We start from the raw sequence: 16,371 nt of genomic DNA, 5'->3' as shown, positions 1-16,371 counted from the left end.
ATTCCATTTAAGATTTTCACAAAAGAGTTTGTTAAAGCTACACTATGCAAGATTTTTTTTGTTATTAATGAACATTAATGATAAAGTACACCAACAATTTGTCTTCCAAACCATGTTTTTGCCTTACCCTGATTCACTATGGTAATAATGATTTATATTTTAGAGCTGTCGGGACGGATTTGGCGGGAAATTGCATACTTCCATCAGTCGTCCATGGGTGTTTACATCATGTCCATAAATAAAGAAAAGAAGGTCCAGCTAGCTACTACAGCGTGTGTATGTACGGTGATAGGTCTGGTAGTAATTTGAAGCTGAAAGCTTGTAGCCCAACATTAACCATGGATCGTTCCAAAAGGCAGCCCTCTGGGGAATTACCCATTTTCAAAATAAAGAAACCTCGAACCGAGAAGAGTCTGCAAGCAAAAAGAGAAAGCGTCAGAGCCCGTAATAAAACATGAATCAACATCGGCTTGGCTTTTCAGAGGTGGCGATAACTCCTGAGATCTGAAAGGATTTAAAACTGACCCAGAGATTGCTTTTTTCTTGCTCGACAGGTAAGATATTTTTTATCAGGAAGACTCGCAGACTTCAATAAAGTTTAAGATGACATTTATTTGATGAATATGAAAAAGAAATGTAATGTCTCTCTTTGGCGTAAGCCCTGTCTTAGAAGTTGTACTCGGAACCATCAGATCCTGCCGGAGATAGGAGGCAGGGGCGAAGAGCCTACCCCGTGCAGGACGGGACTCAACTGATGGTGGTGGGGTGGTGGAGGTTGCCGTGATGGCACACTGAAACAGCAATGTGATAGATTGTAAGCAGACCTATAAAGTGATGGCTGATGCATGATTGGCTAGGAGTTGCCTAGCTCATGGAGCGATGATGTACAGCTGCGAATCTTCCCACTAGAACTACATTGCGTTTACATTTATTGGACCGATAGTTAGACAGGTAGCTCTCTTAGCGCGGTAGTTCATTAGATAACATTAGCCCCTCTAATGTGGCATTTTATTATGGATTGTAATACTGCAGTGCTTGATTTCATTTTTGAGGAAGGACAGCAGAAAATGTAAACTTTATGCTGGTAACACTGCCAATCTCTAAACCAGTTACTACATTGGTCATTTGCCTGCTTGCTAAGTTATAATAGTTTCCACCGTTTGACCTTATCTTATATGACTAGCAATTCCACCGTTTGACCTTATCTTATATGACTAGCAATTGTTATGTCTAATGTCAGCATTGCCTAACTTTTGTAACGTTATTTATTAAGTCAAAACAACAGCGGAATATATGCAACTTACCTGTTCATAAGATATATTTTTCAGATATCCATCTTTTTCTTTCTTTCGTTATTTATTTGATGTCACTGGTGACATTCGCTCTGATAATTCGGATATTTAAAACAAATTGTTTATTATTATTTAGTATGTAGTTAGAAACGCATATGGGTGGAGGCGGGTAAGATTAGGGGTCCCATTCTGCAAAAACAGAATTCTGTAAGAAATATGGGTATACAATATTAAAGTACCAGTGAAAATCATAAAAATACTACAAAGAAAAAACAATCCTGCCAAATATTTGCAACAATGCAAGGCCATTTCACAGTAAAAGGCAGTTGGTTTGGTGACAGCTCTGTGAGCACTGTGTTTAGGGAGTCAGGCTGTCCTGGAAAAAAGACTTCCTGAAGAAAAAAAAAAATCAGAGAGTAAAACTGAGCTGAGATGCTAATGATTCTTACTGGGTCAGTGCTGCTTCAATTAGTCTTTCAGCCACTGTGGGTGTTTGAGTGCTCTCTCAAATTGTCTTGTGTGGTACAGAACATAACTGATGTGATAATCATTAGTAAATGTTCATCTACTTTGTGGACACTGAGGTTGTAGAGACACTGACAACAGGAGCAAGGCTCTGAGAGTAAGTGTATATAATTTAATGTGAGCCAGCGAGAGATATGGAAAAGGATGTACGTTGAGAAAAGTGGAGACAGAGAGGGTCCGTTGAGGACAGCACATTGGAGAAAGAGTGCTGAGGGAGTTGCTAAGTGCAGAGAGATGTTCTGAGCGGGACAGACACAGACACACTTAATGGACTGGGTTATTTCAAACTAAAGCTAGGCCAGTAGTTTTTCATTCAGTCTGAATCATGAACAACATCACAGATTACAAAAGGATTACCAAAATTCATATTCATTTTATCTACTCACTACTAACACACACATGCACATGCTTCTATTTTCTCAAGCAGATAAAATAAGAGCAAGACATGCACTGAAATGTCCTGAACTCAGAAATGAAAAAGAGTAGAGGACATGGAGAGCAGAGGAAAAGAAAAGAGAGAGAGGATGGTAGGAGGAAGAGGAGTGATAATATCGAGGAAGCTCTGCTATCTATACTGGGCGGCCGGATCGATGGGGCAAAGAGACATGATCTATTTCGGCTGGTGCACTCTTAGGTGGCCAGAGACAGCGGTGAGAGAAAAAAAGGGGAGGGGTACCTGTACTTTAACTAAGGTTGCATCACCTCTCAAGTTACCTCAAGGGCAGATGGGAAGAGTGGGAACAGGTGATAAGCAAAACACTGGATTATCGAGGGAAACTGAAAGAGAGGGGCATGGAGAAGAAAGGGGAGGGAGGGAGAGTAGAATGAAGGTCATAGGAGGGCGGAAAGAGAGACAGCAAAAACAGACAGGAATAATTAAAAGGAAGGAAAAAGAGACAAATGAAGTGGATCCTTTTGCAAAGAGACACTACAGACTTTTTTCCGCTTGTTCTCTAAAAGACTTCTAGTACTGCAAAATTACAAGACAATCAAATTCACGTTGGAAATTGCACTCAGTTGCATGTGCTGTAATGCAGTGTTTCCCAAAATTTTCTCAAGCATTTCAAGAACCCCCACAGCACCAACAGTAAAGCTCAAGTACCCCTTCATGGACACAAAACCAATGACACATACCAAAGGCTAAAGGTCATATATAAATATAATTTATGATGTTTATTCATAAAAAAAAACCCAGGCCAGGCAAGCTGTGAAATGTGCAATTAGAACAGACTAATGCTAATTAGCCTAATTAGACTAATGCAATATTTACATGTTTAAACAACAAACATGTAGACCAAACTATATACAGTATATTGTACTGTGTGTGTGTGTGTGTGTGTGTGTATATATATATATATATATATATATATATATATATATATATATATATATATATATACAGTTGTGCTCAAAAGTTTGCATACCCTTGGAGAATTGGTAATATATGTACCATTTTTAAAGAAAACATGAGTAAGCAGGCAAAACACATTTCTTTTATTTCTTATGGGATTCATATTCAACTGTAGGTTATAACAGAATGGCACAATCATAAAACAAAACATGGCAACAATGAATAAAATGAAATGACAAGAGTTCAAAAGTCTGCATACCCTTAGTCCTTAATACTGTGTATTGCCCCCTTTAGCATCAATGACAGTGTGCAGTCTTTTGTAATAGTTGTCTATGAGGCCCCAAATTCTTGCAGGTGGTATAGCTGCCCATTCGTCTTGGCAAAATGCCTCCAGGTCATGCAAAGTCTTTGGTCGTCCTGCATGAACCGCACATTTGAGATCTCCCCAGAGTGGCTCAATGATATTAAGGTCAGGAGACTGTGATGGCCACTCCAGAACCTTCACCTTTTTCTGCTGTAACCACTGGAGGGTCAACTTGGCCTTGTGCTTAGGGTCACTGTTGTACTGGAAAGTTCAAGAGTGTCCCATGCGCAGATTTCGTGCAGAAGAATGCAAATTGTCTGCCAGTGTTTTCTGATAAAATGTCATCTTGCCATCAATTTTCACAAGATTCCCCATGATTTTTGGAGCTCACACACCCCCAAAACATCAGTGAGCCACCACCATGCTTCACAGTGGGGATGGTATTCTTTTCACTATAGGCCTTGTTGACCCCTCTCCAAACATAGCACTTATGGTTGTGACCATAAAGCTCTATTTTGGTCTCGTCACTCCAAATTACAGTGTGCCAGAAGCTGTGAGGCGTGTCAAGGTGTTGTTGGGCATATTGTAACCAGGCTTTTTTGTGGCATTGGCGCAGAAAAGGCTTCGATCTGGCAACTCGACCATGCAGCTCATTTTTGTTCAAGTATCGTCATATTGTGCTCCTTGAAACAACCACACCGTCTTTTTCCAGAGCAGCCTGTATTTCTCCTGAGGTTACCTGTGGGTTTTTCTTTGTATCCCGAACAATTCTTCTGACAGTTGTGGCTGAAATCTTTCTTGGTCTACCTGACCTTGGCTTGGTATCAAGAGATCCCCAAATTTTCCACTTCTTAATAAGTGATTGAACAGTACTGACTGGCATTTTCAAGGCTTTGGATATCTTTTTATATCCTTTTCCATCTTTATAAAGTTACATTACCTTGTTACGCAGGTCTTTTGACAGTTCTTTTCTGCTCCCCATGGCTCAGTATCTAGCCTGCTCAGTGCATCCACGTGGGAGCTAACAAACTCATTGACTATTTATACACAGACACTAATTGCAATTTAAAAAGCCACAGGTGTAGGAAATTAACCTTTAATTGCCATTTAAACCTGTATGTGTCACCTTGTGTGTCTGTAACAAGGCCAAACATTCAAGGGTATGTAAACTTTTGATCAGGGCCATTTGGGTGATTTCTGTTATCATTATGATTTAAAAAGGAGCCAAACAACTATGTGATAATAAATGGCTACATATGATCACTATCCTTACATGTTTTTGCATGATCAGTCATATTTTCAAAATCAATGCCAAAATTTCACAATTTCTGCCAGGATATGCAAACTTTTGAGCACAACCGTATGTCGTGACAGCAAGTTGTAATATTGCATATAACTTTTCGCAGGTTAGTAAGCAATTTTATCACACTAAAATCATGTTAAGTTGTGTAAGTTATTGCAAGTTGTTTTTCATAATCATCAACATTATGCCAACAATGATGTCGATTGAACTTAACTTGTTTTGAAGCCAGAACATTACTTTAAAGATATTCACAAAAGTGTGTGTTAAAGCTACACTATGTAAGCCTTCCCCAGATCTGTGCCTTGACACAATCCTGTCTCTGAGCTCTGCAGTCAGTTCCTTTGACCTCATGGCTTGGTTTTTGCTCTGATATGCATTTTCAGCTGTGTGACCTTATATAGACAGGTGTGTGCCTTTCCAAATCATGTCCAATAAACTGAATTTGCCACAGGCGGACTCCAGTCAAAGTGTAGAAACATCTCAAAGATGATCCAGAGAAATGGGATGCACCTAAGCTAAAGTTCAAGTGTCACAGCAAAGAGTCTGAACACTTATGTCAATGTAATATTTGTTTTTTCTTTTAATTTGCAAAGTTATCAAAAATCAGTTTTTTGCTTTGTCATTATGGGGTATGGAGTGTAGATTAATGTGAATTTTTACATTTAAAGCATTTTAGCATAAGGCTGCAACATAATTATTTTTTTTTTGTTTTTTAAATGAAGGGGTCTGAATACTTTCTGAATGCTCATGTTTATTGTTAACTTGTACAGTTTGTACTATTTACAAATATTTAAACTGATATGTAGAAAAAATGCTAAAAAAGTACTGTCTCTTTAAGAAAACTGGCAGTTCCGCATTTGTTTTGGTTGGTTGGATATTATCGAGAGTGGAGTGCTTCGACTTCTTTATTATAATTAAATGTTTCTTTTTTGTTGTTTTTGATCAACAACTGACTCTAAAGAACTGAAAGGACATTAAAAGAAACATTGTCAATGACAAATGGATTGCATGAATCTCGATTTTGGACACTCATTAAACAGAATGAGTTAAACAAAACTTTTTCTCAACACTCAGTGAATGGATCTCGGTGCTGAACTTCGCATATTAAAAGATTAATCTTGGGATTTTAAGAATGGATATCGAGATTGTTCAAATGAAGGTCACCATTATTCAGAAAATCTGTTATTTTTATTTTCAGTCAAGCATTTTAAATTTAACATAGCAAAATCCAATTCTTTTCTCACACCCCCAGCTGGAACCTGCCCACGTACACCCTGTGGTTGGGAATCAGGGCTGTATTGCCTTCCCTTTACTCTTCCCCCTAATAAATTCTTATGTTCAAATTAAAACAAGGCTCTAGTTATTATTCATTGGGTATCAACACTCTTCATATGCCAACTGGTGTTCACTGAATTTCATCACTTTGAAAAAATACCATGGTAACCATTGTTTCTGCCAAAATACCCTACAGTAATTACTACAGTTATTGTTACTACTGCAAAACCACAATCAACACATCTTCTTTAAACAGTGTAAGAAGCTTTTAGATTATTTTAGAATAGTTTGTCCTATCAATATAGTAACATTAAATCAAGCATTTTTTCTCTTTTTGAAAATGTTCAAGATACCTCCCATTTCTGCACTTTCAAAAGTCAAAGGACTCTTCCAGAAAACATTATAACAAAATTAGAATCTTCCACTGTTTAATGAGTACTGTGCTGAAAAACAAGCCTAATTGAGCTCGGTCAGATTGCTCCCAGTTATATTTATTAAATTATTTTGTTTTTTGTTTAATGACATTGCAAAAATTACTATCTTGTCTTTTTGAAATCTGCATAATTACTGTGCAGTACTGTCTATTATATGGAGACGGGGGAGCAGGTACACGCTCCGCTAATGAGGTGTGTTGATGAGTACGTGAAGCATTGCATTGACACAAATGCTAAGGAATGGTTTTTAAAGATCACTGTTAAAGATCTGTGAGTATGCCAAAAGGAAGGCAGAATATTCAATCTGTGACTCAGATCTCAGTTGAGCTGTGGTCCATGTCCTCTGACTATGAAGATGGAGCAATAACAGCTGATTTTTATTGCTGTTTTTGTTGGTTTGTACCTGCATGATTATACAGTATGCGGTTAGTGTTAAGTGGCACCGTTTAAGAGCATTTGCTGAATGTGCTAAAGTAGGACTGAAATGTGATGTAAACTCTGATAGAACTTAATATATCTCCAATCTCTTCATCTAATGGTTAAAACCCATTCCTGTCTTTTTCCTTATAAATTCATCTCCTGTTGTGCTCTGGACAGAGTAACTGAAGTCTCGTGCACTGAAATTTGCAGATGGACTTTATTTGCATTGATTATGTTACACTACAGTTGACCTCATCTTTAGCTTGGAGCTCCCACACCATTGAGAATGAAACATTCTTTAGCAGAGCTTGTCCATCAGGGGAGATCATTTCAGCCTGCATTTCTGTACATGTAAAACTGAGGTCTAGTGAAATGTCCAGTTGATCTGTGGCTCTAACTTCTCTTGAAGTGAGACAAACTGCTCTTCTGCCAAAAAAAAAAAAAAAAAAAAAAAAACCTGCCACACACTATGGTGGGAGTGTGAATTTACATGCTAACTTTTCAAAAAGCAATAAAATAATTGTGTTTGTACTTTGACAATGCACAATATCCATAAAAATGATCACAGGGTGGTGCATTTTCTACCAGTGTTTGTTTGAGTGTGTGGTGATATTGTAATTGCTGTTAGGCACAGGGTGACCAAGCACAGACATTTCTCAGCTGTAAAGAAAACATAACTAGGAACTACAAAGATTAGACACTATGACTGATTCTCTTTCACTTTCTGCTTTTTTTCCAGGTCTGTGGATCATTCCCCTATTACCATGCAAGACTCCCCACCCCTTCAGCCATTCAGAAAATCACACCTGTCCATCATTCTATGCCATCCTCACAGTAACACACACTCCTCCTCATTCCCTTCTCACCTGTCCGTTCATCTCAAAAAGAATACACTCAAGCCCTCTGACACATTCAGTCAACATTCTACTTCACTGTGGCCAAAGTTCACCAGCAGATACTCACCCCAAGACACATTCTCATCAACACTGCCATTGCCTTTACTGCACTGGCTTACACTAGTCACTTGTGCCTGCTTGCTGCCTGCTCTTATCGGCCCGATTCCAGGAGCAGTAGCAGGTGAGACGTGGGGCGTGGTGTCGGCATGCCCCTTCCACTGCGTGTGCAGGAATCTCTCTGAGTCTCTAAGTACACTCTGTGCCGACAAAGGCCTCCTTTTTGTACCACCAAACATAGACCGCAGAACCGTTGAGCTTCGTCTCGCCGACAACTTCATCCGAGAGGTGGGAGGAGCTGAATTTGCAAACATGACGGGACTGGTGGATTTGACGCTATCCCGAAACACCATTAGCCACATCCGGCCAATGGCGTTTGCAGATCTGGAAAGTCTACGCTCGTTGCACCTAGATGGCAACCGACTGACTGAGCTGGGTCAGCGAGACTTATTAGGCATGCTAAACTTGCAGCATCTCATTCTCAACAATAACCAACTCATTAACATCTCTTCAGAGGCCTTTGATGACTTTCTCCTCACGCTAGAGGATTTGGACTTATCCTACAACAATCTGCACAAAGTACCCTGGGATGCCATTCAGAACATGGCAAGCCTGCATACATTAAACCTAGATCACAATCTCATTGATCATATTGCTGAGGGTTCGTTTAGCGAGCTCTACAAACTAGCCCGATTGGACATGACTTCAAATCGCTTACAGACTTTACCACCTGATCCATTGTTTGCCCGATCACAGACAGGGGTAATCAGCCCTACACCCTACAATGCAGTGATCAACTTGAATTTTGGGGGTAACCCATTGCACTGTAATTGTGAATTGCTTTGGTTGAGAAGACTAATACGCAGTGATGATATGGAAACTTGCGCTACACCTATTAATTTAGCGGGACGTTACTTCTGGTCTATTCCTGAGGAGGAATTTGCCTGTGAGCCTCCACTTATAACCCGACATACACACAAACTCTGGGTGTTAGAGGGCCAAAGAGCAATGCTCAAATGTCGTGCAATTGGTGATCCAGAGCCAATGGTGCATTGGGTCTCACCGGATGACCGCATCATTGGCAACTCCAGTCGCACCACATCTTTCCGAAATGGCACTCTTGATGTGCTTGTAACTGTTGCCCGTGATGATGGTACCTACACTTGCATTGCAATCAATGCTGCAGGCGAGGCCACTGCCCTAGTTGATCTGAAAGTTATCCCTCTCCCACACCGTGGAAATGGAACAATATTGTTAACTCGTGACCCGGGATCATCAGACATAACCAGAGGGAAGTCCTCCAGTGGGCAAAGCCCTGGTCCAGACATTAACACTGACCCCCAGGAGGGACAGGAAGAGGGTCAAATGGAGGTTGAGGATGGGGACAGCGAAGGGGCTGAGGAGCAAATGGTGGGAGTCCAGGGAGTGACATCCACTTCAGCGCAAGTGCGATGGGATACGGGTCGTTTGACAGGAGTCAACCTTGTGTGGATGTATCAAATACAGTATAACTGCACTGTGGATGAGACTCTAGCTTACAGGTGAGTAAGACTGCAAGAAAGTAACCATGGCAACCATCAATGGCGATATCACATCAATATTCAGGATTAGGGTCAAATCCACATTATCACGAGCTGATTTCAGTCAAGAAGGAATTCAGTAATATTTTTTTACATGTCTGATCGATTGAATAGTGTGAAAGTTTCCCTTTCCGTGTACGTAAAAACTCTAATAAAGCTAATTGTGTCAATTTAAGACTACATTTACACATTTTTTGTGAAAACTTAAGTGAATTACAAGAAGTTTCACATATCTTGTGAATGGTAATTAACAGAACAGGTTACTATCTTCAAGAGCTATAGTTAGGTCTCAAAGATCAAAGATGTACAGTACACCAAGACTGCTATAATAACTGCAAAAACAGTGCTTGTGCTATCTAGAGATTTATCAGGTCACTAAGGATAAGAGGTCACTACAGATGGGTCGCATCCCTCAGTGTCGTGAGCCCAATTTTTTGTATGCTTTGGTTGAGAAGACTAATACGCAGTGATGATATGGAAACTTGTGCTATACCTATTAATTTAGTGGGACATTACTTCTGGTCTATTCCTGAGGAGGAATTTGCCTGCGAGCCTCCAAGACTGCTAAGATAACAGTAAAAACAGTGCTTGTGCTGTCTAGAGATTTATCAGGTCACTGAGGATAAGAGGTCACTACAGATGGGTAGCATCCCTCAGTGTCGTGAGCCCAATGTTTTGTATGTTATCTAGACAAGCTTATGTTGAATAGCTACACGTTTTAAGAATTTTTGTCTGAAACTTTAAAATAAAAGTGACAGACTGCCATTTGGTTCAGGCTTTTTAAAATATAATCTCATGTCACATTACTGGCTAATTGTTGAGAAATCATGTTCATGCACAGCCAGCTCATATAACCCATTTAATGAGACATTTAACAGCACTGCAATAATGAATATGCAATGTTCTGATTCTTGTCAGATTAAATCGTGATAATTATGAGCTCCATGTAGAACCTGAGGCAAAGGCAGACCTAGTCCTTTCTCATGTTATCAATGTCTGCAGCTCTAGCAGTAGCTTCAGCCTAGTTGCTGTCAGATATTTTCAGAGGATATTCAATACATCTTGCACCTCTCTAAAACATTATCTATGGCAAGTGACACACGTCCTCTTTCTGTCTGTCCTTAAAGGGCCAGGAGAAATTGAATGTGTGTATGTGGGGAAGGAAAATTACAGGATAGTGACACCCCAGACATTGAAACTGACAGAGGGGCTGGTAGAGAGAAAGAGAGAGGGAGGGAAGGAGAAATAAAGAAGGGGGTGGGACAGAGATAGAGTGTTTGACAGAGACAGAAGAAATAGAATAATGAAGTCTTTAAATGGTCTTAAACTGCACTGCCAATATGTGTGTCACAACCTATCCTGCTAATGGCCACAACAACAACAACAACACCAACAGGAAGAGGAGAAGAGAGTGAGAGATAAAGAATAAGAGAGACTACTGGTTTTAGGAAAGCTTTTATCTTGGCTTAGGTTTGGTGTCTTGATGTGTAGCTTTGTCAAAAACAAGAAAAAGCAGACAAGTTGCCTTCAATGCCTCAGTGGATACATAGAGAATTTGCAGAGAGAGAGGGAGATAGAGGGGAGAGAACAACTGACATTAACTGGGTGATAATGAGAGAAAAGAGTGTGACAAGAGAAAGACAGGGTTGAGTTTAGAGAATAAGAGCAGTCTGTTTATAAAGATTAAGTTAGTGAAGACAAAAGATGAAAGTCTTTTCTGTCTCCTTCCCTTTCGTTCAGGCTCCCATCCCTCCCCCTCTCTCTCACACTCTCTCTATTATTGGAGTGTTCTAATAATTGCCTGTTTCTGTGTCACCAGTTTCACAAAACATTTTCCTGTCAGTTTTGTATTGCAGCATTGGTGTGTATAAGTGTGTGTGTTGATGTATGACAGTATAAAATGTGAATTTGTGCAGTTCCACCACACACATACAGGCACACAATTAAAGGCACTAGAAGAAAAGGTTGAGTTTGCACTTCTGAAAATGCAAAGCCATGAGTGCTTAAACCTTGCGGAAAATTTTACTGCTCAGAGGTTGCTCTTTCATAGCTCACAAGACATACAGGTTTTTTCAGTTATGTTTCATTTAAGCAACAACTGTCTCAGATCTTTTTACTTAAACTTTTTTGGGAGAAATAAAAATAGACGCAAATGAGACAATTGTTGACATACACTAAGTATGGAGCATGGAATTGCAGCGGGAGAGGCATACAGTATTCATTCTAGAGAGCAACTGATTGGAGAAAAATCTGTGTAGTGCAGCAATACTTTTGGTAGATTTTCCAGTTGCACTTTATTTTCCAGCACATGTACTTTCATTATATTTACAGTGTACTTACTCAAGAAAGTACTGAGTAATATTAGGTAACTACATGTGCTTAATATGGGTTAAGGTTAGGGTTGGGGTTAGGTTTAGGGTTAGAACCTAGAAGTTGTTGTAATTATATAGTACAAAAATTTAGAATAGTACTGTAAAATAAAGTGCTACTGATTTTCCTGTCTACTGAAGGTGACATATACTTATTCTGTGCTGTACACAAGCCAATACACATTTGCCTGGCCTGCCAATATGTGGATCTTTCAATTCAGCTAGTACTGATTTGTCACCCAGAGACAGTCAAATGTCACTTTTTTGCTAAGTATACTTGTCTTTCTATATCTTTTATGCCATTAACGCATTTACTCAATTTGACATTGATGTAGAATTGAATCATCACTGAAGAGCAAGTGTGGGAAAAGTTGCTGTATTATAAATTTTTTTGCAGGTTTGAGTTCGTCATGGTTACTTGTGTAACCTCTGTTCCCTGATGGAGGGAACGAGACATTGTGTCGATGTAGTGACACTAGGGGTCACACTTGGGAGCCCGAGACACCTCTGGTCTTTGATGAAAGGCCAATGAAAATTGGTGAGTGGTATTTGCATGCCACTGCCCTGGACATACAGGTATAAAAGGAGCTGGCGTGCAACCACTCATTCAGGTTTTATGCTGAGGAGCCAAGACAAGGTCCGGCCATTTCAGCGGGTAGTTCAGCGTTGTGGCAGGAGGGACACAACATCTTGTTCCCTCCATCAGGGAACAGAGGTTACACAAGTAACCATGACATTCCCTATCTGTCATTCACTTGACGTTGTGTCGATGTAGTGACACTAGGGGGTCTCTATACAAAACGCAGCAACTGGCTGAACTGTGTTACGTGGACTGGCGGTGCGAGATGGGCAGACCGCTGTGTGCCTCGCAGCCAGCGCACCAGGCCGACACGTAACCTCCCCCAAAATAGTTATGAGTGTCGAACAGCACTTTGGGGACAAGTCAACTACCCAAAAGATAGAAAAGACAGGCTAGCCCAGTCGTGGCCTCTTTTCCCCTTCTTTTTTTTTCCACTCCCTAAAAAAAGGGGGATTATCCGACTGAGCCGACCAGGTCTAGTTGGGGGGTGTCCCTCCCAAGGGGAGGACACCGCGGAGACCACACCTCGCCCAGAGAGAGGGGGGATATTTAAGTGGAAAATACGTCACATGGCCTTGCCGAGCTAAGTTGGGATTATGTCATGTGGAGAAGTCTCATGGTAAGTCCTACCCAACAGGGGAGGAGTTACTACAAACATGGAGACTGTGGCAGAGGGGCCTCTGCCCAAGGAAGATGCAGTTTGCCAACAGGGAAACAAATTAGCAGAAGATATACATTGCATGGGGTTACCTTACAGGGAACCACCACATGGGGCGCACCTACCCTAGAACAGGGCTTTTAGTTAGCACGTGTACTGGGCCGGCAGCGAGTCTCTCCAAAAACTCGACTGCCACAGGCCTCGGAGGAAGTCAACCAGGGAAAATAGTTTGTGAACACTACTGGGAATTAATGGCACATGTCTTCAGCTCAGAGGAGGTGAAAGGTGCTATGTGCAAGCGATACACCTGGCCGGCTATCCCGGGCTTTTCTGCTTGTATTGCATGCCACTACCCCGGATGAAACCGGTTCCACCCGGAGGTTGTAGAACCTTGCAAAGGTGTTGAGTGTTGCCCAGCCCACTGCTCTGCAAATGTCTGTTAGAGAGGCACCCCTGGTCAGGGCCCATGAGGCCCCTACACCCCTGGTAGAATGGGCTCATAGCCCTACCGGGGGCGGCACGTCCTGGGCATGATATGCCATAGCTATGGCGTCAATGAGCCAGTGGGCGATCCTCTGCATGGAGACAGCGCTTCCTTTCCGCTGTCCACCAAAGCAGACAAAGAGCTGCTCAGAGATCCTAGAGCTCTGCGTGCAATCCAAATAGATGCGTGAAGCGCGCACCGGACACAGCAACGATAGGGCTGGGTCTGTCTCCTCCTGGGCCAGCGCTCGCAGGTTCACCACCTGGTCCCTAAAAGGGGTCGTGGGAACCTTGGGCACATAGCCCGGTCGGGGTCTCAGGATCACGTGAGAGTAGCCCGGACTGAATTCCAGGCACGTTTCGCTGACAGAGAACGCTTGAAGATCTCCTACCCTCTTTATGGAGGTGAGCACAGTCAGGAGGGCAGTCTTCAAGGAGAGTGCCTTAAGCTCAGCTGACTGCAAAGGCTCAAAGAGGGCTCGCTGTAGACCCTGAAAACTACAGAGAGGTCCCATGAGGGAACGAGGCATGGTCTGGAGGGGTTCAACCTCCTGGCACCACTCAGGAACCTGATGATCAGGTCGTGCTTCCCTAAGGACTTACCGTCCACTGTGTTGTGGTGTGCTGCTATGGCAGCAATGTACACCTTCAAGGTAGAAGGGGACAACCACCCTTCCAACCTCTCCTGCAGGAAGGAAAGCACCAATCCGACTGCTCATCTCTGGGGGTCTTCCCGTCGGGAAGAACACCACTTAGTGAACAGACGCCACTTAAAGGCATACAGGGGGCCAGCTGTGTACCAGCGCGTCTATGCCGAGAGGTGCCTCAGTCAGGGCATACCAGAGAGGGCAGTGGGAGGATTCTTGGGAGGTGAACAGGTCTACCTGTGCCTGCCTGAATCGACTCCAAATCAGCTGGACCACCTGAGGGTGGAGTCTCCACTCTCCCCTGAGAGTAACCTGCCATGACAGCACGTCCACTGCAGTGTTAAGGTCGCCCGGGATGTGAGTGGCTCGCAGTGACTTGAGGTGCTGCTGACTCCAGAGGAAGAGACAGCAGGCGAGTTGTGATATACAATGAGAGTGCAGACCGCCTTGGTGGTTGACATATGCTACCGTTGCCATGTTGTCTGTCCGAACTAACACGTGCTTGCCCTGGATCAATGGCCGGAACCTCTGCAGGGTGAGCAGAATTGCCAGCAACTCGAAGCAGTTGATTTCCAACGCAGCCGCAGGCCCGTCCATAAGCCAGTGGCTGTGTGCCCATTGCAAACAGCGCCCCAGCCCGTTTTGGAGGTGTCTGTCATGACCACGATGTGCCTGGAGACCTACTCTAGGGGAACGCCTGCCCGTAGAAATGTGAGGTCGGTCCAAGGGCTGAAGAGGTGGTGACAGACCAGCGTGATGACCACGCGATGTGTCCCGCGGCTCCATGCCCATCTCGGGACTCGAGTCTGAAGCCAGTGCTGAAGCGGTCTCATATGCATCAACCCAAGCGGGGTGGCCACCGCTGAGGATGCTATATGCCCCAGGAGCCTCTGAAAGAGATTCAGTGGAACCTCTGTTTTCTGTTTGAATGCCTTCAAACAGGCCAGCGCCAACTGTGCGCTTGTTTGTGAGGCGCGCCGTCATCGAGACTGAGTCCTACTCCAAACCGAGAAAAGAGATGCTCTGAACTGGGAGGAGCTTACTCTATTCCCAGTTGACCCGAAGCCCTAATCGGCTGAGGTGCAAGAGCACCAAGTCCCTGTGTGCACACAACATGTCCCAAGAGTGAGCTAGGATTAGCCAATCATCGAGATAGTTGAGAATGCAAATGCCCACCTCCCTTAACGGGGCAAGAGCTGCCTCTGCGACCTTCGTGAAGACACGAGGGGACAAGGACAGACCGAAAGGGAGGACCTGTACTGATATGCCCGACCCTCGAATGCAAACCGGAGGAAGGGTCTGTGTCGAGGTAGAATTGAGACGGACGCTTGCCAGAATGCGTTTTTGCATCAGCATCTTACAAGATTGCAGTTACAAGATTGGCCACAACCCACCACCTTTTTTCGGTACGATGAAGTAGGGGCTGTAAAACCCCTTCCTCATCTTGGCCGGAGGGACAGGTTCTATCGCACCCTTCCGTAGGAGGGTGGCAATCTCTGCACGCAAGGTGGCAGCATTTTCGTCCTTCACTAAGGTGAAGTGGATACCGCTGAACCTGGGCGGATGCCTGGCGAACTGAATCGCGTAGCCGAGTCGGACGGTCCGGATCAGCCATCGCGATGGATTGGAAAGTGCAAGCCACGCATCCAAGCTTTGTGCGAGGGGGACCAAAGGGACAATCTCGTCGGATGTACCGGCAGGTGGGGCCTCGCGGCGGGGCGGAGCTCGAGGTGCCACACCATGTCGTGGCCGTGCTGAGTCTAGGGACATCGAAGCACTTACCTGGCTCCTTGTGACCACTCCCAGAACAGCCTGGGACGGGGGAGGAAGAGGCCTGTCCTCGCAACCTGTGGAGACTGTCACATCGGGGGCGGATCTGTGCCACAGCTGGGCGCGCAGGGGCGGGGAGATCTCTGCTGGAGCACCAATCCTGCAAGGGTAAAAAGGTGGACGGTGGTCGTGATGACGCCCGTGCACACCGGGTATATGACCCAGAGAATGAGGAAACCGCTCTTTTGCTGAACTGTTGGGTACCGCAGCCAATTGGGCATGTGGCAAATTCAAATAAAAAGGCAACAAAAGATTCTCCACCCGGCCCTACACCGGGGGATGGAGTGGTCTTCCTACCAGCTCCAAAGCAGTGGGTTTCGTCGACCCTGGATTGCCCGTCTCAGGGGTGCTTTGAAGCCTTTCGTGG

At 43.5% G+C, this 16,371-nt stretch overlaps 2 protein-coding genes across 2 annotated transcripts in view; one reads left to right on the top strand and one right to left on the bottom strand.

The window, feature by feature from the left end:
- Positions 1-16,371, bottom strand: part of LOC127441263 (pyruvate carboxylase, mitochondrial-like) — a 235,469-nt gene that overhangs the window by 78,332 nt on the left and 140,766 nt on the right. The gene's annotated exons all lie outside the window — the stretch shown is intronic.
- Positions 1-16,371, top strand: part of LOC127441045 (leucine-rich repeat and fibronectin type-III domain-containing protein 4-like) — a 32,008-nt gene that overhangs the window by 10,422 nt on the left and 5,215 nt on the right. The window contains exon 3 of the mRNA XM_051698194.1: positions 7,644-9,398. Coding sequence (XP_051554154.1) covers positions 7,669-9,398 — 1,730 coding nt within the window. The 5' untranslated portion in view covers positions 7,644-7,668. The remainder of the gene's footprint in view (positions 1-7,643; positions 9,399-16,371) is intronic.

The sequence above is a fragment of the Myxocyprinus asiaticus genome, chromosome 1 (assembly GCF_019703515.2).
Source record: "Myxocyprinus asiaticus isolate MX2 ecotype Aquarium Trade chromosome 1, UBuf_Myxa_2, whole genome shotgun sequence".
NCBI lineage: Eukaryota > Metazoa > Chordata > Actinopteri > Cypriniformes > Catostomidae > Myxocyprinus > Myxocyprinus asiaticus.
Note: the sequence above shows the minus strand (reverse complement) of the source record. Positions and strands in the feature narration are given on the sequence as shown.